This window comes from Pseudorasbora parva, chromosome 7 (assembly GCF_024679245.1).
Source record: "Pseudorasbora parva isolate DD20220531a chromosome 7, ASM2467924v1, whole genome shotgun sequence".
In the NCBI taxonomy this organism is placed as follows: Eukaryota; Metazoa; Chordata; class Actinopteri; order Cypriniformes; family Gobionidae; genus Pseudorasbora; species Pseudorasbora parva.
Genome location: NC_090178.1, coordinates 13,912,321 through 13,939,987, shown reverse-complemented (window position 1 = coordinate 13,939,987; position 27,667 = coordinate 13,912,321). Strand labels below are relative to the sequence as shown.

At 38.6% G+C, this 27,667-nt stretch overlaps 1 protein-coding gene across 4 annotated transcripts; it reads left to right on the top strand.

Annotated features, from left to right (window-relative positions):
• Positions 1–449: 449 nt before the first annotated feature.
• On the top strand, positions 450–27,399 carry pi4kb (phosphatidylinositol 4-kinase, catalytic, beta). 4 transcript variants are annotated; one of them, XM_067448244.1, is made up of 12 exons: positions 458–638; positions 2,909–3,933; positions 15,850–15,894; positions 19,045–19,272; positions 19,413–19,640; positions 19,746–19,855; positions 20,139–20,243; positions 20,336–20,459; positions 22,404–22,669; positions 22,757–22,889; positions 25,339–25,459; positions 25,565–27,399. In XM_067448244.1, the coding sequence occupies exons 2-12, from the start codon at positions 2,914–2,916 to the stop codon at positions 25,744–25,746; spliced, it is 2,562 nt and encodes an 853-aa protein (XP_067304345.1). In that variant the 5' UTR covers positions 458–638; positions 2,909–2,913; the 3' UTR covers positions 25,747–27,399. The 4 variants fall into 4 exon arrangements, with proteins under 4 accessions (XP_067304343.1, XP_067304344.1, XP_067304345.1 ...); XM_067448242.1 differs by having other exon boundaries at positions 450–638; positions 25,339–27,399; XM_067448245.1 differs by lacking the exon at positions 15,850–15,894 and having other exon boundaries at positions 459–638.
• The last annotated feature ends 268 nt before the right edge of the window (positions 27,400–27,667 follow it).

Genomic DNA, 27,667 nt, shown 5'->3' with positions numbered 1-27,667 from the left:
CACAAGCACACTGTTTTACAAGTAGCTAGCCTACTGTAATGTGAATAAATATAATACAATAATAAATCATCTAACATCAAATGAAATGTCATCCACTGACACAACCAAATGATATCTGCAGTATTAGGTTGACTTGTGCTAGGGAAAAGTATTTATATTGTACTATTTATTATTTAAATGTAACAATAATTACATTATATATAATGTATTATTAATATATAATCATTATTAGTATTGTTGTTTATTATTCTTATATAAATATTGAGGTTAACGTTTCAACATGTTTTTACTCTTTCAAAAATGCATTAATAACATACAAGAAAATAAACAAGCATGTAAAATATTTATCACACTCTTTGCCGGTGTCTCAAAGCCTAGAGAGCTTCCTACCTGGCTAACATTTGTGGGCATTGCGTAAACGACCGGGAATGCTATCTTGAGGTTTGAGACACAGGATGTAAGTGTGTGTATGCTGGAATCAGGCAGTTGATGTGGGCAGCCCCTGCGTGTCATCTCCCTACTCACTTTCTTAGCGAACAACACCGGCTATTCAGCAACAGGAGAAGCGCACCTCCCAAATGGGGCCGTTAAAACACAGATAAACCGATTAAATAAACCTTCACCCGGATTATTTTGAGGTAAGTCGTATGAACGAATGTTTCCTTGGGTCAGTTCAACAATAAAAGAACGTTATAAAGTAGAGACGTTGCGTTAGCTGCGTGGCTAAGTGTAGCATCCGTTTGTGTTTTTATGAGGCTTATCCTGGCAGGCCTTAAAAAACAGTTGTTATGTTATTATTAAATTATTCTCTAGTCCAGCACACTTGTTGTTATACTGTTTTTCATAAACATTGAGTTTGAGCACTAAAAGAGAGAAAAGTAGTTGACGTGTCTCTTAAAGGGCTCAGCTAAACATGCTCAGATGCTAACTTGAGTGCAAAAGTCATCTGACTGACAGATTGCTTACATTTAACGTCTGAGGTAAGAAAAAACAGGGAATATTATAATTATAAAACGTATCGGATTGTAAACAGGGCGTTATTACGAGGTTTGGCTCCCATAACTGCGCATATTTACCTTGCTGTGATTGTACTTGATTTGGTTTTAGACTTACGACGAAAGGAAATAACATATCTACTGTTTTGATGGTAAAGTTAAGTTGATTAACTAGCTCACCGTTCAAATTTTAGTTTACCCAGATCTTTATGTCCTGATCAAACCAACTGATGCATCACATCTATCCAAATTACATCTACCTATTAACTTTATTGACTTGGCTTTACGTTTGTTGATTTTGTTGCAGTGTGTTTGATCTGAAGAATATTAGAATTCATAGTTTATTTATGCTGTTGTTACATTCTTGTAATCTACTTACTCAAAGCAGGGTTTCATCAAATAATTTGATAATGGCTTTGATCGTGGAAAGTGTTGTGGGTGTTGGCAGAAAGAGACTCTTGAGACTGATCATTCATGATCTACATGTTTTGTGTTCCTCTAGATCACAGTTTCACACTGTCTTGTTCTCACATTTCAGGGCAAAGGCTGATTGAATTTACTCTTTCCATTGCAATCGGAGAGGATCAGTGAAACGTTCTGATACTGAACAACAGAAATAGGCCTTTGCTTGTGGTCTGATTGTGTGAATCAGTGTTTCAACTCACTTTAGGCTTGTTGTAGAAAAGTATTATTATTATTTTTTTAAGAGAAAGAGCTGTCAAGCTAGAACAACACCCAAACTGTCAGTTCAGAGTAAACTTATCTGCCTGAGTTGGATTCAGCAATTGATATGTGAGAGGAGAGCTGGCATCTTCCTCAAAGCTGACTCAGTCTCCACCAGTTGACATTTTAATCTCATCACTTTCAGAATCAGTTTTCAGTTGTTCTCTTATAGTTTCTGGTCTTACATTTCATTGATCTAAGAACCATCACTTTTGCTCATGCCGATTTCTTTTTCATCTAGCTAAACTAATCAGTCTAACTCGTCTGAATTTACATTGTTAACCTGAGGACTTTCCATCATTACCACTAACAACATGAAAGTAAAACCTGGGGCACATCTCTATAAGTTCACAACTTTTATTGGTGAACTGCATTTTTCTGACAGAATTATATATTTTTTTTAAAGCACAATGGGTTGCAATGAAGCAGCTTTGTGGAATCTGAGACTGATGCCTCACTTTATCTGATATTGGCCTGCTGGTAATGGTGAGGTAATCTGTTGGAGGCGGATTATGGCACTGTCCCACGTAGCTGTGGATCATTGGGACACCGTGACCCTGAGGAAGTGGTTGTTAGTAAAGGCCGTTCCTTATTATTGATGTTTACAGGATTTGTGGTCATATTGATCAAAACTTCATAAAAATGTACACTTCCATCCAAAAATTTGGGATCAGAAATATTTTTAAATATTTATGAAAGAAGCTTCTTAGTCTTCAGTTTCACGTGATCCTTCAGAAATCATTATAATATGCTAATTTGGTGCTCAAGAAACATTCCTTATTATTTGCAATGTTCAAAAAAGTTGTGTCGCTTCATATTTTTGTGGACACTGATAGATTTATTTCAGGATTCTTTGACAAGAAAGCTTAAAAGAACAGCATTTATTTGAAAAATAAATGTTATATGTTCTGTTACCGTTTACTGTCCCTTTTCATCAATTTAATGCATTGTTGCTGAATAAAATAAATAATTTAAAAAAACTTACTGACCCCCTTTTGAATAGTAGTGTAGCTAATATCTTTTTCGGCCACTAATCATTTTCGTGCTGACATAACTAAGGGACCAATGTGTGTAAGATCATGTCCTGCCTCATTTTTTTCACGTCCTATTTCACTCATAAACGTCACATTACAGCATGTTTTCTGCTTTGTCAAGCTTGCTGATTTTGTCTCTCTCTTTGTGATTTGCAGTGGCCATGGGTGACACCGAGCTGGAGCTCTCTCCTGCCCGGCTTGAGGAGCTACAGAAGAGCCCATCCACCTCCTCCACCTCCACTACCTCCTCTCTGTCCCTGCCCTCATCTCCCTCTTCTGGCCCTCGTCCCCTCACCAGCTCCAGCCCGAGCACCAGCGAGGGCCTGCCCACCTCCAGCCCCACACTAGATGTCATATCAGAGGGTGTGGGCGAACTCAGCCTGGTCATTGATACCGAGGTGGCTATAAAAGCCTGCCAGGAGGTGCTTCAAAAGGTGAAGTTCTTGAAGCCTGAGGGAGAAGGATCTTCAGCCGCTTCAGAGCCCGTTTTGGTGAACGGTACAGCGCACCACGAGTCCACCGATGGAGGAAAAACTCCCAAGATCAACACGGAGGAAGCGGAGCCTGTGAAGAGCGTGCGTCGTCGTCAGAAGAACAACTCTTCCAAGCAGTCCTGGCTCCTGCGGCTCTTCGAGTCCAAGCTGTTTGACATCTCAATGGCCATCTCCTATCTTTACAATTCCAAGGAGCCCGGCGTGCAAGCCTACATCGGTAATCGGCTCTTCAGCTTCCGTAACGATGAAGTAGACTTCTACCTGCCCCAGTTGCTCAATATGTACATCCACATGGACGAGGATGTGGGCGACGCCATCAAGCCCTATGTGGTGCACCGCTGCCGGCAGAGCATAAATTTCTCCCTGCAGTGCGCCTGGCTGCTGGGGGCCTACTCCTCTGACATGCACATCTCCACGCAGCGCTACTCCCGTGGCACCAAACTGCGCAAACTCATCCTGTCAGACGAGCTCAAGCCCTCCAGCCAGCGCATCCGCAGGGAGGTGCCGCAGCCTCCCCCATCCTGCCCCCCACCCCTCCACCACGGTCAGGGCATGAGCGAACACAGCCTCTCACCATCCAAACGCACCCACCAACGCTCCAAATCTGACGCTACGGTCAGCATCAGCCTCAGCAGCAACCTGAAGCGAACCGCCAGCAACCCCAAAGTAGAGACCAGCCAGGATGAGGTGAGACACCTGTGATGTCACATGATTGCTTACCTAGTTAGTTACATGTAAGCTTTAGATGCTTAGTCTCTGGCTGTCACTTCCAGCTCCCACAGATGGTGTTTCTCAGCTGTTTCATGCAAACGAGGAAGGCAAACAGCCCAGATTTGTGTGGTTTCTATGGCTGCGCTGGAAAAGGCTTGTCGATGTGCCACATGTTGTGAAGCTGATACTCAGACAAGCTCTGTAGAAAAATTGAATTTCATGCAGTTACTTTAAATGTGCCCTAGAATGATTTGAAACAATATGTTAAATTGTTCTCTGATATCTAAATAGAGGATATGTGGCTTATGTAAGGTCAAAAATTGTCCAGATACAGTTTTACAGGTCTTTTTACAACCCTAGAAATTGTCCCTTGGATGTAATGCTCTGTTTTTGCCTTATTTGGAAGGGTCATGAATATTAATGCAGAGTTCTGCTCTGATTGGCTGTTTCTCTCCACTGCCTTCTCAATGACAGCTAACCCATCTATACTATCCGTCATGGCAATTATTTTACAATCATAGCTTCTCAACTTTGAATCAAGAACTGAACTTGGTAGCATGTAAATATGTTGTTTACAGTAACGTTACAGTTTGACAGTAGAGTACTGATTTAAAAGTAAATTTATTTAGCCAAACAAAGTAATGTAGAAGCCACTCAAAATAATCAGTGTCATGTTTACTTGCCACCCGCTGCAAAATAATACTTCAGTTCTTAAAAAAAACGTATATTTATTATATTTATATTTAACAAATTGACTTGAAGCCTTGCCAAATGACTATCGTTTCAACTTAGATGGTGAAGAAGGAGACGTTAGCTACAATGATCGACTGAGCGATCTGTAAGCAACTAAACCGTAGTAGTAATTAAACGTAGTTAGTTTCTGAGTTATGTGTTAATGATGAAATATAGGCTAATTTAGATTTCATTCCATCAAAAGGGATCGGCATACATATCTACTGTTGTATTTTATGACAACACTGAAAGAAAATAATATTAACCTTTATCATTTGACAAACTGTTATGTGTGCTACTTTGAGTTTCCAATTGTTACTTTAGCATCTTGCGTTAGATCTAGACAACACGGGATATTATCCTAATGTTGTCTTACTAAGAAACTTACAATTTAATCCGAAATGGGTTTGACAGTCAATAAGTGGATAAAATCACTACTTGCTGCTTCCAGGAATCCGGTTGAAATCGGCCTTTCTTCAATATCAGATGCTGAGCTAATCCTGCTATATTGCCTCAGGTTAGAAAAACCCACGGCGGTGAAATGGGCCGAGCAAACGAACAACTTTGAATCACTTTGTTGCGGTATCCAATTATAATAAACATCAACCATGACTGTTGATATTGTTTATCTGTGGGAAGGCTATAAAAAGTCCTCACATCCCCTGCACAGCCTGGAACATGACATTTGTGTCCATGATCTGCTTTTTCGTTATCCTCGCGTGACGCTTGTTTACCTGCTGAACTCCCGACGGCTGCGCACTGCGCAGTTCCGCCTGAAAATAAACATGGCCTGACATGCAAATGTTGGGGGCGTACATATTAAGGATCTCAGCGATTGCGTCACAGTTGGCGTTATATTGAAAATAACCTATTTTTCAGTGGTGTTTTTCACAAACAAGATTTACATATGAAGGAGGAGGCAATGGTGTTTGAGACTCACTGTATGTGATGTCCATGTAGTGTACTCTTGTTATTTAATTATGGCAGGGTTAATTACATTTTTCATTCTAGGGCACCTTTAATGACCGATGGATGAGTTTATTTTTCAAACACAATGTTAGCTTTCTTCCTAGGCAGCAACCTAATTTAAATAGAACCTAACAAATGACTGATTTGGCACTATCTTCATAGGTAAATGTGTACTGTGTATAATTATTATGTATATTTGCATCAAAATACTGTTTGTATATATATATATATATATATATATATATATATATATATATATATTATTTGATATAAAAATATAACAAGTTGTTTTTAAATATATTCATCATGTGTGTGTATTTATAAATGCATAATAATTATACACAGTACATACACCACACATTTTATGTAAACACAAACATTTATTTTGGATGTGATTGATTGTTTACAATCTAATAAATATAATACCGAATTTAAAAAAACAACAACAGATTTTTTTAAATATTTAAAAATTTACTGTTGATATATCTTTTCTGTATTGAATGATATATGATCAGTTTTCCTCTTGATATCGCCTGTGTTTTGGATTTATATTTTCACTGATATTACCATTTTTAGAAGGCAGCCCTTTCAGAATAGACTTTGTGTCAGGAGTACGCTTGTAATCCCTTAAAGTTGGCATGAAACAAATTGACAATCATTTTATTCCCGCCCCTTTCTCACAATCAACTTCAAGCATACATTCAAAGCAACAACTGATGGAGTGAAACATGTCCCCACTCTACTTTATTTATTTATCCTTCGTTTATCGTTTTTTTACTCTGATGTACGTCACAATATTGTAGAAGTGATCTGTCACTACTTCCGTTTCATCAAGATTCAATTGCTGTCTACTAGGTTGGTGTCTCGCTAGTTTTTGAAACAGAGCTGTCGCCTTACTGTGTTTGAGTTGGTCTGCCACGTGGCAGCTAAGAATCTACATTTTTCAGTGCTAATTCCAGTGAAGGCAGAACTTGGCCAACAGGGAGATGAATAGATTTTTGTTTTTGCTTCCAGAAAATAATTAACTACCACTGCTGGCTGATTTCCAGAAGAATGATGCAGCTCTTCTGTTATACGTGTTCATCAGTCATGATAATAGTCCTCAGGGCTAAATGTCATGCCAGTAACAAATCACCTTTCATGCTGCTAATAAGTGGCACATCAAATCACTGCTCCAGGATTAGATCCGAGGTCATTGTGGCACACAGATCAGATCCTGTTTGTACCATATGCATCAGATAATTATTTTATCATAGGAGATTCCAGGGGGCCGACAGTATATTTAAATGATAGCAGATGAGACATGGACACAAAAACAAATAGCTGAAACACTGTATTTACTCAATGCATGTGCAAAAGGTCTTCATTGACAGTTCCAGGTAGATTAACTGCTAGTCAAGTGAATTACTGTTGATTGACTTAAAGGCGCAGTGTGTTCTGAGTAGGGCCCTATAATTTCCGCGATCACGGAATCGCGGAATTGGCATATTAACGCGTAATCTGCATATAAACGCGGAATCTGGTGTTAACGCAGATTTCCCCGGAATTTTACATATTTGTAATGAAATTCTGTGTCGTGTGGGTTAAGAACGTTTGTCTGAGGAAAGTGCAGACGGGGGGAAGCAAATCTCCGCAACACAACCCCTCCCGTCATTTCAGCTCGCGCTTCAAAACGGCGAAGTTGGTCTCCACAGCTCTGCTTTCGGCAGCGAAAAAGTTAAGAAACTCAACGCTAACGGCGGTTTCACACTGCACGCGCAGGCGGCGCAGAAACTTTGCGTATGGAGAGCGGGAGCCGCGGCGCTCGTTGTGCTCAGGCAGCATTGGTCGCGCGCGCAGCTGAACTGCGGCTCGTGTATTGCACAGACAGACAAATATTGTCCATTCTGTCAGATTTTCCGGTGTTCTGCTCGACCCCTGTCATCTCGTGCTTTGATTTATAATGGGCACATTAGGCAGCAATGCATATCTGCTGCAAATGCGACCGTTTTCCCCTCTGTTCCAAACATGCATTTAACATGCTGTAGCCTATGGGTAGTTTACATGATAAGTAACCTTAAAGTTAAAATTAAGCAACTAGTTTTAATAATTTGAAGGGGCCTTTGAAGTTGGGGGAAAAAACTTCAGGCAGTGTTGTGTTTTCGTGTATTTTTAATTTTTACTGCTCTGGATATCATAATGGTGATTGTTAAACACACAGAACAATTCACTACATGATTTCATGGTGAAATGTGTTATTTTTTAATGTTAATTTTCAGCTTTAAATGTTTTACTTAATAGTACTGTAAAAGATGATTCTTATGATAATTTTTTTTTAGTTCTTTTTAAAAAAAATTACTTGAAAGAAAAAGCTACTGGAGCACTTTCATTTTCAATTTATTTTACCGGAAAGTTTAAAGCTAATAACCATTAATATTTGAAGTATTTGAAGTGCAGTGTTATGTCAAATATCATATTTGTCCTAAAAAGTAAATGTGATGTTTGTTACCTCAATAAATGTAAGGTCATTCCTATTTTTTGTTTTATGTTCTATTATATTAACATTAAAAGCACACTCTTTTTTTCACCAAAATAACAGTAAAGGGTAAAAAAAAACTGAATTGCCAAACATTTTAACGGAAAAAAAGAAATCTGCAAAAATTAAAACAGAAAAAACGGAATTTGCAAAAATTAAAACGGAAAAAACGGAATTTGGGAAAAAATAAAACGGAATTTGGGAAAAAATAAAACGGATTTTATAGGGCCCTATATGAGGCTCTATTGAGAGAAATGCAATACACACCACTGAAAACATAGTTATGTATATTATAAAGACCTTACATAATTAACCGTTATGTTTTATTACCTTACAATGAGCCATTTATATCTACATAATGGCTCCCCTTACAGTGAAGTCACCATTTTGCGCCACCATGTTTCTACAGTAGCCCTAAACAGACAAACTGCTCTACAGTGTTAGCCACTCTTGAGAAGAAAGCATCCTTGTCCTGTGTTGGCCACCGTAGGTGTTTTGAAAGGGAGGGGTAAACGGTAGCAATTCACAACCTCACCTCTAGATGCCGCCAAAATGTACATACTGAACCTTTAAACACTTTAATTTGATCAAATTAACAAATATAGACCAAAATGCTCTTAAATAATTTTTTTTTAAAAGTATCTTATGCTCACTATTGCATTTATTTGATCAAATATGGTACACCAAAACAGTAGTATTGAGATATTACTACAATTTACAGTAACGTTTTAGTTTTGATATATTTTAAAATATAATTTATACCCATTATGCAAAGCTGAATATTCAGCAGACATTATTACTCCGGTCTTCAGTTTCACATGATCCTTCAAAAATCATTCTAATGTGTGCTGCTCAAGGAACATTTCTTATTATGTTGAAAGCAGTTGCTGCATAATCTTTTTGTGGCAACCGTGAAACTTTTTTTCCAGGGTTCTTTGATGATTATAAAGTTAGAAAAGAAAAGCATTTCTATTTGAAATAGAAATCTTTATAAGATTATGTAAATGTCTTTACTGTCACGTAAATGTCTTTACTGTCACTTGTGAGGTTTTACTATATGGTTTTTACCCTAATGCAATATTATATAAAGTAAGTTTTCTCAGTCAAACTTGTGATGACTTTGAAGTTCAGATTGTGCATTTATCTTTTTCCCCCCTTAATAGTAGGCTAATATCTGTGGTCAAAGGGAGGGGAGAGTAATTACAATGTAGCAATGCACCATGATGCACTAATCATTTTCTGATAAGGGTTTATGGGGTTTTGTACTTGAAAGGCTGTTTAATATTTAGATAGAGAAAATTAATTTACTAGTGTTTATCAGTGTGATTTTTGCACCTGTGTGTACTGACATTTCTTAGCTTGTCCATGCCAACCATCAACCCATTTGACAATATTATTACTTAATGCTATTAATGTAAAAAATACTGTTTATTTGCTGTGGCTAATATGTCAATATCTAATTTTTATAGTAACAGCAGAGCTTATGGCTTAAGTATTTTCACCTTTTAGATGGAAAGTTTGGAAGCTGTTTTTTAGTATAGTCATGCCGATTGTCATTTGTATTCCCTGACCATTATATTGTGTCAGTGAAACTATTATTGCAGAACGTTATGTAATAACCTACCATGTATCAAGTTCTATTCTGATGTGTAACTTTAGAGCTCCTGTTAGCCTTGTCGCACAGCACGCCCTCTGCTCTGACGTTCAGTGATGTGCACATGATCACTCGCCTTCCTCTTTTATCTTTCCGCAGCATAGTTTTCCCTTCCTTCTTTGTCGAACGTGATCTTGGTGCAGCATGTGCTGCTATGGCAACTGCGATGTTGCCATTTCATGGCAGCAAGCCGCTCCACTGGTAAATGGAGTAAAGATCAGCGATTATGAAATACGTTGCTCCACGACTCTTTTATTCTGTTTACACACTTCAGCAAACTTCTTTTAAAGCTGAAGGTGTTAATGTAGGAATTTCACTTTATGGTTTTATCTCCACCTTGTGAAGTGCTGTGTAGGTGTCTAACGTGAGTTGCACTAAGCCTGAAAAGAACATTAATCAGAATAGAGTCGCTCAAAGGCCTGATGGCCTTACTTGGAGAAAGAACCACTGAATGATGTAAATGAAAATTCCAGAAATGCTGTATTGGGCTTCTTTTTTTTTTTTTTGGTCGTTGACCTTTTAGCTTTATGTCTTGCTTACTCTTGATTCTTATCTTATACCCCATGCAAGCTGCTCTGATAAGCTAATCAGGTTCACTGTGATTTATTTGCATATTTAACCTGTAATTTTTCAACCAAATCATGTAAATATTTCAGTCTGCTGGATTTTCTTTATCCAAACAGTGAATATTTATTCTAGAAAGACAAAACAACTCGTATTATCTCCTTCTTTTTGAAAGCTTTTTAGATATAGGTTTTCCATGAGAGAAAGTCCACTGTGTGTTGTCCTGTGGAATTTGGACCTCTGTGTGGTCACTGACAACTCTTTCACCATGCCAATTTAACCAGTACACAGAGCAGAAAATGGGTTACAGTCAGGCATTTACAATGGAAATGAATTGGGCCAATTTGTAAAGATTAAAAACTCTGTAATAACAGGGCTCTACGCTAACTTTTTTCTTGAGGAGCACTTGTGCTCCTAATTAAAAAAAATTAGGAGCACAGTCAAAAATTTAGGAGCACATTCTAATCCATCAAACACATTCCAATTATAACTTTCCCATTACAGGACGATATTTGTCCTTGACCCTGGACATTAATTTTTACCATTATAAGAGCAATGTTTTCTAATCTTATTAAATGTATGCATCATCTGTCAATTTCTTAAATTCAACATAATTCTGACATAATATTATCATTAACTTCTGAGAGTACAGCACTAACACACACACACACAGACACACACACACACACACACACACACACACACACAAAGCAGAACTGGACTTCATACAATCAAACACCTATGCATTTAATGCATTAATGCATGGGTTAATGTTGTATGAATGTTTTACATATAAGTTTTTTAGTTTAGAAATATGTACAAATTAAACTTTAAAAGTTTAATATTTTAAATATAAAGCCAATGCAAAGTATAAATATGAAAATAAAACCGCCAGTAGGTGGCGGCAAGTCATTCAGTCAATAGTTCAAAACACAGATTCATTTGAATCGAATCGCTTGGAGATGCGAATCAGTTCTGGTGTGGCTTTGACAGTGTTGTGGCTAAAACGTTGTTACTCAATATCAACTTGTCTATTAGATTTTTGTACGAGATCAGTATCACACATGCAATCATGCCAATACTCGGAGCTTTAGCAAGCCGTAACTTTTGGCGCTCTGGCGCTTCATAAACAGAACCGCATGTGCCTCGCGGAAGAACATTGCAGTTTGTAATAATACATTATTGTTTGATGGCATTTATGCCCCAAGCATCCGCTAATTTCTAAGCTTGTTTATGATAATCCAAATGTGGTATTTCCAGTTCATTTTGATTTGGCTGTAAATCAACAGCGCGAGGCGTCTGGTAAAGTGCATGAAAAGCAGTTGATTGAAGTAGGAAACATAGCCTAACAGTTTCTCAGTGTTGATTCACTCCGTGTTGTAGTTTTTATTCCGATTGTATTACACATCCATTCATGAGAATAGATCGGGTCACTCGCACCGGTGCGCCTAAATATTTTTTCACAGTCGCACGCAGTAATTTTTAGGCGTAAATGCGCCCAAAATGGGCGTTATGTAGAGCCCTGAATAATAATATAACCAAGTTATTAACATTTTTTTGTTGGCATTAAAATGTAATAGCCAAAACCCTAAAACGATCATAAAAATGACAAGAACAATTTTACAGCTTGAAAAATACGCACATTTAAATAGAATAATGTAAGGGCTTTAATACAATTATAACCTTTGATAACATATCGCATTTCCATTTTACAGTAAAAAAATGGCACCATTTAATCAGTGTTGGGAATGTTACTTTGGAAATATAATGGGTTAAAGATTACAGGTTACCCTATTTAAAATGTAATGAGTAGTGTAACTATTTCAATTACTTTAAAATAATGTAACTGATTTCATTTGATTACTTTTCTATTTTCCAACACTGGAAAATTGTATCACTCTCCATGGTGGCAACTCTCACAGCATGTAGCCTAAAGCTCTCGGCGGTAATGTGGATTTATGTAATTGGCAGACGTGGTGGGAGAACCAATCAAAAGCATCAGAATAGCTAGGGCTGTGTTGAAAAAATCGATTCACCAATTCTGAATCGATTTTCATATTAATTTCTAAAGATCGATCCATAACTCAGAGGATCGATTTAATAATAGGCCTACATTTTCCCCGTGAATTTTAATTTGCTGCGTTATTGAATTCATGCATGCGCGCGAGGTGGAAGGACATTAAAACAACAAACATGGCAGCTTTGAAAACTCCAGAACCGCCGCGGACAGAGAATACTAGAGTAGGTAAACAAACTCAAGCCGAAGCTCTCGTCACTATACCGCCGCGCTGAAGAAGCGCTGCGGACAGACCGAGTTTTCCTCACTCTTCCTCTTCTTTTGTTACCGCGGCGGAAAGAGAATACTAGAGTAAGGTAGACGAGTGAATTTGGGCTGCTGGATATTTTAAGAACGTGGCTTGCGTCACAGCCGTTCTCACTGCAGTGCGCGCTTACTGCCAAGGAAGTTGTAATGGCTGCCTTGTCATGACAGCACGCGCCCTCTCCACAGCGCGCGTTCGCTAGAGCACTCTGGAAGGGGGATTGTTCTTTACAACCATCAATACATTAATTTGCAGTTGAATGTCTATAATAATAGTATCAATATGTTGCATAACTACAGTCCTGTAATATTCAGGTAACAGCTGGAAAAAATGCTTTCTTTAAAAACACTTATCTAAATCTCAAAGATCAGATCGGATCGAATAATGATAATAGATTCAAGATCTTGAGAATCGGAATCGATTCTTGAAAATCGAAAACCCAGCCCTCATTTTTGTAATTAAAGGAAGTGTATGTAAGATTGTGGCCAAAACTGGTACTGCAGTCACTTTCAAATGACTGTAGAGCAGTGTATCCCCTCTCAGACCCACCCCCACCGTTGCCTACACAGGACGCTTGAGCAGGTCTTTTAAACAAGAGTGAAGTGTAAAGTGACTGTTTTCTGGATGAGGTAAAGTACAATTAAACAATACAGCTGCTTGATACTTCATAAGAGTTGAAGCAAGACCGCTGTTTGGCTCTCCCCGAGAACTTAGACGCAACAGCTGTTCGACAGCTGCTACATGACCCTGGAGAACAGAGTTCGGTCCATGCAAGTTGAATGCAAAGTGTTTATTGGTGTCCAATGCAAGTTTGTAATTTACGAGTGCAGATCCGTTGAGTTTCAGGTAGGCGGCAAGCAGCTTAAGTGTCCAGTGGTCATATGATGTGGGGGAAGAAGCCTGGCAGATCAAGCTCAGATACTCTGGTATCTTTTTTCAGATAGCAGAGAGGATGGGGAAGAGTCATGCTTTCCTCAGTTGCAGGATGTTCTGCTTTAGGGGCTAGTCAGGCTCCAGTGCTAACTATGCTTGCACTTTTAGTGCGCTCAGCTGAGTAGTGTGGCTCTGTATTTACATTTTTTCTAGTGCAGTAGGGCTGTGCAATATATAGAAATTACTGAAATATCGCAAATGTGCATATCGCAACGGCACCCAATATCTGAATGATTTTAATAGGCTACTTCAACATTGTTAAAAGTGTACATTTTAGGTCGACGCATAGAGCAGAAAATAGGCTGGGCACACGACTTTCTTGACGTTAAAAAGTAATTAAACGCAATAATTTGCGGGGAAAAAATAACTTGCAGACTCGCGCTGTTTGACACACACACACACACACACACACACACACACCGAAACGTAAACAATTTGTGACATAAATGTTTGCTAAAAAACTGCTGGTCACTTTTCAATTCCAGAAAGAATGTGAAACACAAATTGTTTCATTCTCAGTTTTTAAATAATTGTTTTTATATAATTCAAATAGATTTTACACACTAATAGCAATATCGTATCGAATATCGCATTATTTAACAAGATATTGCATATCGCGTTTTTCTTCAATATCACACAGCCCCATAGTGCAGCATAGACAAGAGCTCAACAATTCAGGATGTTTCCTGCTGGTCTGAGAAAAGCTTAACTCCAAGTCTTCCAGAGTCGCGGTCAAAGCTGATTCGAAAGACCGCCGAACGCCAGTTTCTGTGTTTACTAGAAGCACGCAAACGCAACTCGGCCGTCGTCATTATGGCCCCGCCCACCGACTCTATACACGATGTGATTGGCCCGGCAAGAGTTAGGGGAATACAGCTCAGAAGGGTATTGAGAGTTGCTAGACGACACTCGCGGGCAGATTACAGTTGCTGCCTCTAGGGTGCGTCTAGATTTCTAGGCTAGTATTAAGCAGCTGTTTTGCTAAAAAAAGACGCTGTTTTGTTTCTTGAGCATCAAATCAACATATTCAGATACAGCAGATTTATAAAGAGTTATGACCCCAAACATTTGAACGGTTGTGTATCATATTATAATATTTTATTAGGTTATATTTGGTTTATTAATAAATGCTATTATGCATCAAACATTTAAAACCTATTTCTTGTCAACATACCTTTACATCGGCAGAACCACTGTAACACAGACTTTTGTGATTTACTGCTTCAGTATCTAGAAGGAAGTAATCCATATTATGGTTGTGGTTTCTTCGCTCTTGTTGTGTGTTAGTGAGCAGGAACACAGCCTGTGTCATGTGAGTAAAAGCATGATTAATTTATGCAGTCTGGAGTTTAATGCAATAATGAATAGTGCCGTTAGCACGTGTTCATTTGTGCATCAGGTAAAAATACTCCAGTCTACCACAAATTTTTGTCCGCAATATTATATGTTATAAAAATATAGTACTATTATAATTTGGATAATTAGTCATAGGATGATATTAGTTTTAATGTTAGTAATATATTAGTAAATGTTTTAATGCTTAGCTCTGCGTTTAAACCAGGCGTGCTGTGAAACATTTACATTAATTACCTTTATTCTTTACCAGATTTAACATGTTTTTGAAAGTTTCATTCATCTCTTTCATTTTCATGTCTGAACCAGCCACGACTAATGACAGTTATTTCTGTGGCCTTGCCACACCCACTGTAAAAAGTGCTGCTTCTCATTTATATATCTTCTGATTTTTTGGAAAAAAGTAATCGGTATGATCAAGGATCATAGGGAGTGTTCGCTTGGCAATACACCATGATGATAATGCTTTATGATCCATTTTCTAAATCATGCCAGTTTTATGTTAATATGTAGATGATAAAACTAATCCAGTTGTAAGCTGTGACCTTGTCGGAGTGTGTATATATGTGTGAGTGCCTCCTGTAATCCTTCAGCTTGTCCTCACCACCAATCGTGGTGCTTTACATGGGTTTGATCAGAACAGCTCTTAGAGATAAGGCCCAGTCACATCAGCAGCCAGATAAATATGACAGTACATTTTTTCAGGCCTGCGGAGTCATGGCCAGACCCTGCTGTTCAAACAGATGGGATGAGTGTAACCTTGAGATGTGTTTTTGTCTTGTTCTGACCCCCCTCCACCCTCCCCTGCTCTTGCACTGTAACTCCCCCCCCCCATCCCTCCCTCTTCCCAGGATCTGAGCTCCAGCTCCGACAGTCTCGAGCTAGAGGCTGGTACAGTAAGTCTCTCACCGTCTAATAACGCTCCTCTGTGCGTAGTGGGATGATGGCTGTGTTTGTTTGCAGGCGGGGTTGACTCCACAGATTCCTTCAAATGTGTGCCTTCAAGATTTGCAATCATGCCATCAAACATCACAAACTGCGCATAATATTGGCACTTTATATTAAAAAAGGGATTTTCCTCCCTTTTTTCAATGAGGTACTAAACCTCTAGAGTTAAATCACTATATATATTTGGGGCATCTTTCTATATGATACGTTGTTTACTTTTTATTAATTTATTCTTAAGTTATTTTACTGTAGTGCAATGATTTTATACACAGACTCACCTAAAGGAGGAAACATATACAGGTCCTTCTAAAAAAATTACCATATTGTGATAGTTCATTATTTTCCATAATGTAATGATAAAAATTAAACTTTCATATATTTTAGATTCATTGCACACCAACTGAAATATTTCAGGTCTTTTATTGTTTTAATACTGATGATTTTGGCATACAGCTCATGAAAACTCTCAAAAAATTAGCATATCATGAAAAGGTTCTCTAAACGAGCTATTAACCTAATCATCTGAATCAACTAATGAACTCTAAACACCTGCAAAAGATTCCTGAGGCTTTTAAAAACTCCCAGCCTGGTTCATTACTCAAAACCGCAATCATGGGTAAGACTGCTGACCTGACTGCTGTCCAGAAGGCCATCATTGACACCGTCATTTGTAGCAGGAAATGGGCTGCAGGTGCTGCATTCCCCAGGTCAAGCCACTTTTGGGCTACAGAGAAGACTCTGGACTACACTGGACTGTTGCTCAGTGGTCCAAAGTACTTTTTTGGATGAAAGCAAATTTTGCATGTCATTCAGAAATCAAGGTGCCAGAGTCTGGAGGAAGACTGGGGAGAAGGAAATGCCAAAATGTCTGAAGTCCAGTGTCAAGTACCCACAGTCAGCAATGGTCTGGGGTGCCATGTCAGCTGCTGGTGTTGGTCCACTTTGTTTTATCAAGGGCAGGGTCAATGCAGCTAGCTATCAGGAGATTTTGGAGCACTTCATCTCCATAAAGCTTTTCAGCAGATGGAAGCATGAAGATTTCGTTTTTCAGCACGACCTGGCACCTGCGCACAGTGCCAAAACCACTGGTAAATGGTTTACTGACCATGGTATTACTGTGCTCAATTGGCCTGCCAACTCTCCTGACCTGAACCCCATAGAGAATCTGTGGGATATTGTGAAGAGAAAGTTGAGAGACGCAAGACCCAACACTCTGGATGAGCTTAAGGCCGCTATCGAAGCATTCTGGGCCTCCATAACACCTCCCCAGAGCCACAGGCTGATCGCCTCCATGCCACGCCACATTGAAGCAGTCATTTCTGCAAAAGGATTCCCGATCAAGTATTGAGTGCATAACTGAACATAATTATTTGAAGGTTGACTTTTTTTATATTAAAAACACTTTTCTTTTATTGGTCGGATTAAATATGCTAATTTTTTGAGATTTTTTTGAATTTTGGGTTTTCATGAGCTGTATGCCAAAATCATCAGTATTAAAAAATTTATTTATTTTCTTTTTTGATATTGTTTTTTGCAACCCGTTACCAAAATGTGGGACATTTGGTGTCTAATTCGAGTATAAAAACTGATTTCTCTCTCTATTTTTTTAAAATAAATATTTAAAAAATATTTTTTTACTACAATAATGTTTGGGAACAGTGTTAAATGATAGGTTAAGTGCATCATCACTGCAAGAATTTAATAATACAAATTAGCTACTTTTGATTATATGTTGCATACAATATAAAAAATAAAAAACAAAGTGAATGTAGTATTTGGGCCTTTATATTTTAAATAAAAATAGAGACACCGATTTTTACTTAATTTGGGGAAATGCCTATTGCATGTTGCATATGAACAATACATCTTCATTTGTGAACTGATGGCATACTTGCAAACACTTATTCTTTGTGTGGTTGTTCTTTTCCGTTTTAGTTGTAATTATTTGGATGTGACATTTTCCTCTCATTCTCTTATTCAATCAATCAGTGTTTAAGTGTATATATCTTTGACTAATAAAGTCAATAAAGATGGGATAATTCAATTTGTTTTGGGTTCTGTGATCAACTACAAGAGCTGTGGTTTCTTACAGAGACTTTGTAAACTTGGGCAAACGAGAATTCTCTGTAAAGTGTTTTAATTTGGTGGATTGAATCTTTTCCATGGGTGTTTCGGGTTTCCTTTTGCATATTTGCAAAGGATTAAGTGGTATTCTTAATAATTTTATGACCTTGTCAGTTGTTTCTTTAACCCCTTCTACATGGATTACAGATATCCATGTATTATTTGACATCTAATAAACCATAGGTTGCACATGTGGAGGAGTTTGATGAGTCTTTCTCCACATTTTCCTGTCCTTTGATGATATGTTTTTATGTTAATACTTTTTCCTTATTTCAGGTGATGTTTTTCATTCATGACTCACTTGCGCTACGCTGTGGTCGGCTGTTGCTAAAACACTCTCTTACCATTTCTTAATTGTTTTTACGCCCATGCTTTACTTTTACGTTTAGAATGCTGTACAAATCATGCATGCATATTTTTAGCAGTTTTGAACACTGCTCCACACATTCCTGTGCTGAATAATAAAATGCAATAACTCATACATCCATAGAAACTAAGTGATTGGTATTGTTTGGTTGTATTGTTCTGTTGTACAGTCGACTCAAACTAAATCTTAGGCTTTGGCAAGATACCAGCTGATACTAAATCAGACTGTGAGTGATTCACATGTTTACATAACGTAAACTTTAATAATTGTAAACCAATAATAATTGAAATATCTACATAAGCCATTTATCTGGGATAGAAGTATTATGAAATGGGATAAAACGACACAATCCCATTTAACTTAGTTTTTGTTTTTTGCTTCCTATCACACTGTGCTGAATATCAGTATATGAACAAAAATTGAGATCATACATTGTAAATCAGTGGTACTTTGTTTTGTACCAGTATATTGTGCTAGCCTTTTTTGTAGAATAATTCCTTTGCAAATGCCTAAATCTGTTTGCATACGTTTCATTATGTATGCTACAGTGATGTTTCTCTTTTTTCCCCTCATCTTTTCTTTCTCTCAATCTTCCTTCCGCTCTCAGCCTGTGCGTCTGACCCCTCAGAGAGAGTTCATTAAGTCTCTGATGGGGATTGGGAAGAGACTGGCCACTCTGCCCACTAAAGAACAGAAGACCCAGAGGCTCATCTCAGAGCTGTCCCTACTCAACCACAAGCTGCCTGCCCGGGTCTGGTTGCCCACAGCTGCCTTTGACCACCACGTGGTGCGCGTGCCCCACACGCAGGCTGTCGTGCTCAACTCAAAGGATAAGGTGAGATTGTGCTCTGATCGATGTTGATATGAATCCAGGCTTTTTAAATGGAAGAAATATTGAGTTTCTTTGTTTTGTTCAATTGGGTTCTGAAAGACTCTTTCCTAATTTCAGTGCTAACTACCTTTGTCCTTCTTCAGGCACCTTACTTAATTTATGTAGAAGTTCTGGAATGTGAGAACTTTGAGACATCAAGTGTGCCTGTGAGGATCCCGGAAACACGGATCCGCAGTACGAGATCCGTAGAGAATCTTCCGGATTGTGGCATCACACCTGACCAGCGTGCCAGTAGCTTCTCCACGGTTCCCAATTATGATAACGATGATGAGGCATGGTCTGTAGATGACATTGGAGAGTTGCAAGTGGAGGTACTCGGAAATTGCGACAATCAAAACAACCTTTTACAAATGTGGTCTTTATCCTCAGAGAGCTGAAACCTGGACTTTTTTTCCTTTCTTTTTTTTCTTCTTAAGCTTCCAGAGATCCACACCAACAGTTGTGACAACATCTCCCAATTCTCAGTAGATAGCATCACCAGCCAGGAGAGCAAGGAACCTATTTTTATTGCAGCTGGAGATATCAGGTACGTTTGAAGCCGGAGTATGTGTGGTTGCACAATTCACACTGCACCGACAGATGGCAACAGACACTTCATTGGGATTTGTCGGAATAGTGTGTTACCCATGTTGGCGTCTGTCAGAGCTTGTTTTCGTCGATTGAATGCATTAAATCGGCGCTTATCGGATTGTGGAACATCTGAAAAGTGACATGCAGTAATCTGATGATTTTCCGCATTGGTCGACGTCTGTCCATGCAGTGTGAATTGGTATTTAAAAAGACAAATTCAAATGTTTTCATTATTTCAGACGACGCCTATCAGAGCAACTTGCCCACACCCCCACCACATTTAGGAGGGACCCAGAGGATCCCTCAGCTGTAGCCTTAAAGGAACCGTGGCAGGAGAAAGTGAGGTATGTGTACAACATTCTTCACCAGGGTTGGTCCCTTTGTTATTTTCTTCATTTGTTGTGTTTAATTTTGTCGTCTTTGTGCTGTTTAATAGACGGATCAGGGAGGGCTCCCCCTATGGCCACCTGCCCAACTGGCGTCTACTTTCTGTTATTGTGAAATGTGGCGATGACCTGAGACAAGAGCTTCTCGCCTATCAAGTTCTAAAACAACTGCAGGTAGCACTCTTTGTATTTTGTTTTTCAAAATAAGGTTAGATCTAGGGATGCACAATATATTGGTATATTGTTTTTTGGCAATATATGTAATTGTACTGGCTCATTTGCCCTATCTTTACATTTAAGCTACATTTTCCCTTTTTTCCATGCATGTGTGTATGTATGTATATATGTATTAATGTATATTAGGGCTGTCTAAATTAATTAGTTAATGCAAATTCATTTTAACAGCTCTAATTTTATTAACGCAGCGCACATTTTCTATTTGGTCCGTGGCGTAGCCCGTAGTTGGAGAAATCAAGAGCATAGACGTAAAGGATGCAGCAGCAAACATTTAATAGGGAAAGAAAAGGGTTAAAATTAACATTACTACTCTGAAACAAGTGCAGTTATCAAGATGTTTGGTCTGGAAACTCACCATAGACAGGGCTCAATCCAAGGGGCGGGATAAACGGTTGTCTTTCAAACTCCCTCTGCACACCATGCACGCAATTGGATATCGCTACAACCAACCAGAGCAACGAAGGTAAAGCGGAGCTCATTGACAGATTAAACTTTCGCCGTATCCAGTCGGCAAAACTCAGAACACATCTTCCCTTCTTAAGAATGACTTCAGTGCCGTTCTTTATTTTCTCAGAGAAAAGCTTAACTCCAAGTCTTCCAGAGTCGCGGTCAAAGCTGATTCGAAAGACCACCGTTAGCCGGTTTCTGTGTTTACTAGAAGCACGCAAGCGCAACTCTGCCGTCATTATATTAAGCCCCGCCCACCGACTCTATGCACGATGTGATTGGCCCGACCCGCGTTTTTACACTGAGTACATTCTCTGCAGTCCGAGTGCAATGTGCGAATACACAATGCAAACTCACTATCCGAGGTAAATCATTAACACCATCACAACTTAAAGTACATGTGTTTTATTGAACTAAATCAATTGGAATTGGCTAAAACTAATACGCAGGTTACTTTTCTGAACAAGAGCGCTCCCGAGTGTTTCTCACACTGTTCACGTGACTCGCTGCACAGTTCTCTTAAAAGGGGCCACGCTATATTCCTACTCGTTTACAACCTCCTCCAGACATAAACAAGTTATTTGAAAAACATCCATGACCTCTGATACATGTCTAGGGTTCATGCTTTGGTATGGACAAATATGCATGCTTTATGCAAATGTATGTTTATTATTAGTGAAACCATACTCAATGTTGATTAGATTATTAAAATCTTGAAAAATATTAATTTAAGATACATTTACAACTGATACAAATTTGGGATTAAGTTGCAAATAATCGTCAGTTAACTTACCTTAAGTTGACAATGCGATTAATCACGATTAAATATTTTAATCATTTGACAGCCCTAATATAATATATTATATTTTATATATAGTACACTACCATTCAACAGTTCGTTGTTGGTAAGATTTTTGTTCTTGAAAGATTCATATGCTCACCAGCAGCATTTAATCAATCAAAAATACAAACAAAAAAAAATCATGATATTGTGAATTACTATTACAGTTTACAATATAACTCTTTTATAAACCATTATGACTTTTATTATACTGTTATGATAAAATGTATTTTATTCCTGTGATGGCAAAGCTGATTTTTCAGCAGACATCATTCCAGTCTTCATTGTTCAGAAACCGTTCTAATATGCACATTTTGTGCTCAAAAAACATTTTCTTCTTATTATAAAATGTTTATAATGGTTGTTCTGCTTAATATTTTTGAAAAACAGTGATTCAAGTTTAAAAGAGTAGCATTTAATTTAGAATATAATTATTTTTAACATTGTAAAGTCTTTTACTGACACTTTATCAATTTAATGCATCTTTGCTGAATAAAAGTGTTATTTTTTTAAATATTTACAAAAGTGTTTATTTAAGTGAAGTCTGCAGTCTTTTTATACTGAATCTTCTCACTGTCTTTGTGCTTTTCCAGATTATCTGGGAGCAAGAACGTGTTCCCTTGTGGATCAAGCCCTACAAGATCCTGGTCATCTCTTCAGACAGTGGCATGATTGAACCAGTGGTCAACGCTGTGTCTATTCACCAGGTGAAGAAACAGAGTCAGCTTTTACTGCTCGACTACTTCCGGCAAGAGCATGGCAACTACACTACAGAGGAATTCCTTACTGCTCAGCGCAACTTTGTTCAGAGCTGCGCCGGCTACTGTCTCATCTGCTATCTGCTGCAGGTCAAGGACAGGTGAGAGAGACCATGGAGGATAAAACCGTTGGAAATTAAATAATGTAGATAAGTTGTAACCACTCATTTTTTTCTCTTGTTTTTTAGGCACAATGGAAATATCCTGCTGGACTCTGAGGGCCACATAATTCACATCGACTTTGGCTTCATCCTTTCCAGCTCTCCACGAAACCTAGGCTTTGAGACGTCTGCCTTCAAACTAACTAGTGAATTTGTAGATGTAAGTAGCTGTTTATATAGGATATAGTTATCATTGGGTGTGTTTACATTCACGTTCTTAAGCCGATTATGCCCAATAAGCCGACAATGAACATGGTCATGTAAACGCGGTAACCTGTTTTCTTTTATCGGAGTAATGTTATAAACAGCGTAAGCATAAACCGGTCGGAACGTAGTTTTTTTGCCTCTTACCTCGATTTCACGCTGCATGTAAACACATTAACCTGCTTTCTGTCGGCTTATTGAAGTGCGCATGTGTGATAGGTGACAAAATGCAATTTTAGAGCAGATTTAAACGCATCCAGACAGAGCAAGCTAGCGTTTTGCATGAAATAAGGACATGTATCACAAACGCAGACTCATTTAAGACCCAAATTGTAAAGATCTGTTATTCTTATCACGTGCAGCAGAAGTAGAAGAGGTTCAGTCCAAATGCTTCATAACTGCACAGGGTTAATATGAGCCGTAAATCTCCCGCTGACACGGCGCATGCTTTATTTAACATCACAACTGACGTAACATTTGAAAAACTCAGGGTCCGATATACGGACATTATTATTTTTGACGGCACTACAAGGAAATAACCCGGTTTATAAATAGTCATGTAAACGCGGTTTACTTGCATTGTCCGTTTACTGGTTTGCATGTAAACGGGGAAAACTGGTTATTTCAATAAGCGGATTTTTTGGAGTTATCAGCTTACTGGTGTGCATGTAAACGCACCCATTGATGTAGTACTCGTGCCCTAATTTTGGAGAAGGATTATGACTGGTCTAGGTTTTAAGGCAAAAGTTTGCATGATGCACCATATTGGCTATGCTATCTATTAGAAGTGGAGGGATTCACTTGTTTTCAAGATGTATCAATTAAAGGTGGCTCTCAAAGCATATTTATCAAGCAAACACATTGATTTATGAAATTTTTTATTACTTGGCCCGCCCGATCGGTGGATATAAGTGCGAACCACAAACACATGTGCATCCGCGCTCTTCAAACACAACAGAGATCAAGAAATTAATGTTATTTCAGTATTTAAGATAGGGGTGTGCCAGAATATTTGAAAGCTAAAAATACTATTCGAATTTTACTGCATTGATTTGGTGGCTGTAAATGCAGTGGATCTATGAGAAATCCCTCTAAATCTCGGAGTTATAACTAAATCCACTGGGTGGCGCTGTGGAGCCAATAAATAAGTTGAGTATATTTGATCACGTAATGTCGTTGTCTGCCGCGCGATGTTTGAAATTACTTAGATGACAATTGAAAAAAATGATCTTACAAAATGGAGTTACTTTTGATAAAACCAGTTAATGAAACGGAGTTATCATAATATCACCAGAACAACGAGAATCACATTCAATCCAAACGGCAGCCGAATGAGGAAAGAGTCCATCACTTCGTTCACGAGTGCGGGTAAGCGCTAGCCTGACAAGCCAGACCCACATCAAGATGTTTGGTCTGGAAACTCACCATAGACAGGGCTCAATCCGAGGGGCGGGATAAACGGTTGTCTTTCAAACTCCCTCTGCACACGATAGGATAGCGCTACAACCAACCAGAGCAATGAAGGTGAAGCAGAGCTCGCTGACTGATTAAACATTCGCCGTATCCGGTCGGCTAAACTCAGAACACATCTTCCCTTTTTAAGAATGACTTCAGTGCCGCTCTTTGTTCTTTTCTCAGAGAAAAGCTTAACTCCAAGTCTTCCAGAGTCGCGGTCAAAGCTGATTCGAAAGACTGCCGCCGTTCGCCAGTTTCTGTGTTTACTAGAAGCACGCAAACGCAACTCGGCCGTCGTCATTATGGCCCCCGCCTGCCGACTCTATACACGATGTGATTGGGCCGTCCAGATTCTGAGGGATACAGCTCAGATGGGTATTGACTTCCTAGACGACAGTTGCGGGCAAATTAAATTTGCTGCCGCTAGGGTGCGTCTAGATTTCTAGGCTAGGTAAGCGCATCTGTACCCCGAGTGAGGGTGAGTTAACTTATGATAGCAAAAATGTTCGAGATAAATGCTTCCTTTAACTTTCGTCAAGGGTTTAAGAACAGAAAACACTAAGTGCTTCTCTTAAACTTCACTTAACCATTATCTTTGTCTCCGCAACGTCACCCATCCCTAATGTAATCGCACCGTTTCCATGAATGCCTGCAGCTGTGAGTGCGATCCCACTCCCCATGTGCGAGTTGAAAACGTGGAAATGGCTCCCTCTGCTGGTTGTAGTCTTTAGCCTCTGGCCAAAAATTTGACCAGTGACACAAATTGACGATATTTGCGTCACCGGAGTAATTTTTCCAGAAATAAAATGCATAAATCTCTCGTCTCATTCGAATTTACCCCAGGGTTTGATACAAAACCCTGATACAAAGCCATATGCTAATCACTGAAATAACCCTTTAATATTGCAATATTGTCCATAATTTAAATATCTATGCATCTCTTGTTTTAGGTAATGGGAGGTCTGGATGGAGACATGTTCAACTATTACAAGATGCTTATGCTCCAAGGCCTGATCGCTGCACGGAAGCACATGGAGAAGGTCATCCAGATTGTAGAAATCATGCAGCAAGGTACTGTTAGTCTGAAGCTTCAGGGGATGGAGCATCTTTCTATAATCAACCCGATGACACGTTATCACTCAGCTTTTGTTACAGAACGGTTTGTGTTCTCCACAGGTTCTCAGCTTCCCTGCTTCCACGGCTCCAGCACCATCCGTAACCTGAAGGAGCGTTTCCACATGAACCTGACGGAGGAGCAGCTGCAGGTGTTGGTGGAGCAGATGGTGGACGGCTCCATGCGTTCCATCACTACTAAGCTGTACGACGGCTTCCAGTATTTCACCAATGGCATCATGTGAGCAGCGACCTGGGGGCATACAGACTAGAGAGCTAAAACTGGAGAAAATAAAAGGCTGCACCACTTTAAAAACCACTCCCAATGCCCGCTTCCCATAACCGGCCCTGGGTTTCTGCACCCTTCAGACTGATTATCGTTAGAGATGGATTTGTTGTTTTTTTACCCTGACTGAAAAGGTCTTGAGCTGTGAAGTAACCTTGTCGTCTTTTTTCAACAGCCTTTACTTTTGTTTAAACTTTTCCTTTTCTGTTTTGTCATGTCATCGTGCAGGACTCTGGATGCCCAGAGTTGAATTTTATCCAGCTTTCCAGTGCCTCATTTAAACACTAAGCTGCTTTGTGACTTCTGGTTTTACTCTCACCTGTGTACTGACTGACTTCAACACCCAATATCATCATCAGCTTTTGTTGTTGCATTGCCACTTATGCTGTATACTTTGACAGAATTTCAACACACACACACATACATACAATGGGACTGGAAACAGGAGAATGTTGTATCTACGCCTGTAAATTGCATTGTAAATTGAGGGAATCGGGTGGTAAACATTGCTGAATCGTTCAGCTTTGTGAAGTCAGTGTTACATTAACAGTTTAAGAGCTCTTCAGCTCAAAGCCGCACAAAGAGCCGTTAAGCCATGAGATATTGCTTCGAGGGCTCTCATTGGACCCCATGAAGAGCGCTTTGCCCGTAACAGGGTTAATGAAGCTTTTAAATTTATTATGGATTTGTTAAACGTCAACACCAAAGACACAGACCAGTGGTTTTGCCAATCATATGAGAGTATTAATCTTTGATTGATACAAAAGGTAATATAAAATAATTAGGACTTAATTAAAATATCCTGTTCTATTTTCTAGGTCAAAATAAATGTATAAAGAAACTGCTGTGAGTTTCCAAAGGTCTGGACTGAAATATGGTGGTTTGAGAGATATGAACACTATTTATTGCCCTTTTACAAATATTTCATATACTTACATGACATGTATGAAATAACATGTTTCCATTTCATTTGTCATTTTGTTTGGCACAAGTTACAATGCAAACTAGTTTGTACAGCTAACCTAAATTTATAATGTGCATTCTTACAGCTGACCTTATTCTGAGGTGGGCAGCCATGTTTAAATGTGTGACTGTGAGCCACTGGAGTTTTTTCTTTTTCGTTTTTAACCGAGAGAAGTTCAGATCTGTTGCACAGGAGAAATGGAAAGGGCTATAAAAAAAAGAGAGAAATCAACACATTCATTCTTTGTTTTTATTTCCTACACATGTACAGGTGTAAAATTCCCTGCGTAAAATTCTAGTTTTTTGTTTTTATTATTATTAGTATTATTTCATTTCATAGAAACTGGGGGCATGTGTTGAGCCCCGTCGTCTTTCCCTGTGACATCAGTGCTTCTCTTAATAGTTTTAATTCATCCTCTCAGTGGAAGCCACAATTTCCTTTTGTTTGCCTGTGCAAGGGCAATTTAGATGATGTATACGTTTTCAACAGCTTATCTTTTCTCTTTAATATTTTATACTTCTATTGTTTCAACGTCAAACTTTCCTTTGAAACTTGTAAAACGGACCAGCTATTAAGATCATGTGAATAACCTTCCTTGCGAATGTTCCTTTGTATAATAAATTAAATGTTCCTGTTCCACAAATTGTATATATTTTCAAACATTCTTTTGATACCCATTTGTTGATATTATTTAATTTATTTATTGGTTTACATTATGAATATCACAAATCCTACATGCCACTATTTTAAGTTCTGGTGTAGTGTATGTCTAGATGGATTAGCACTGTCAATTCGATTAATAGCATTAACAAACGTTTTTGTATACATTTTATATACCATATACACACACACACACACATATACATATATATATATATATATATATATATATATATGAGACACACACGTAAACTAA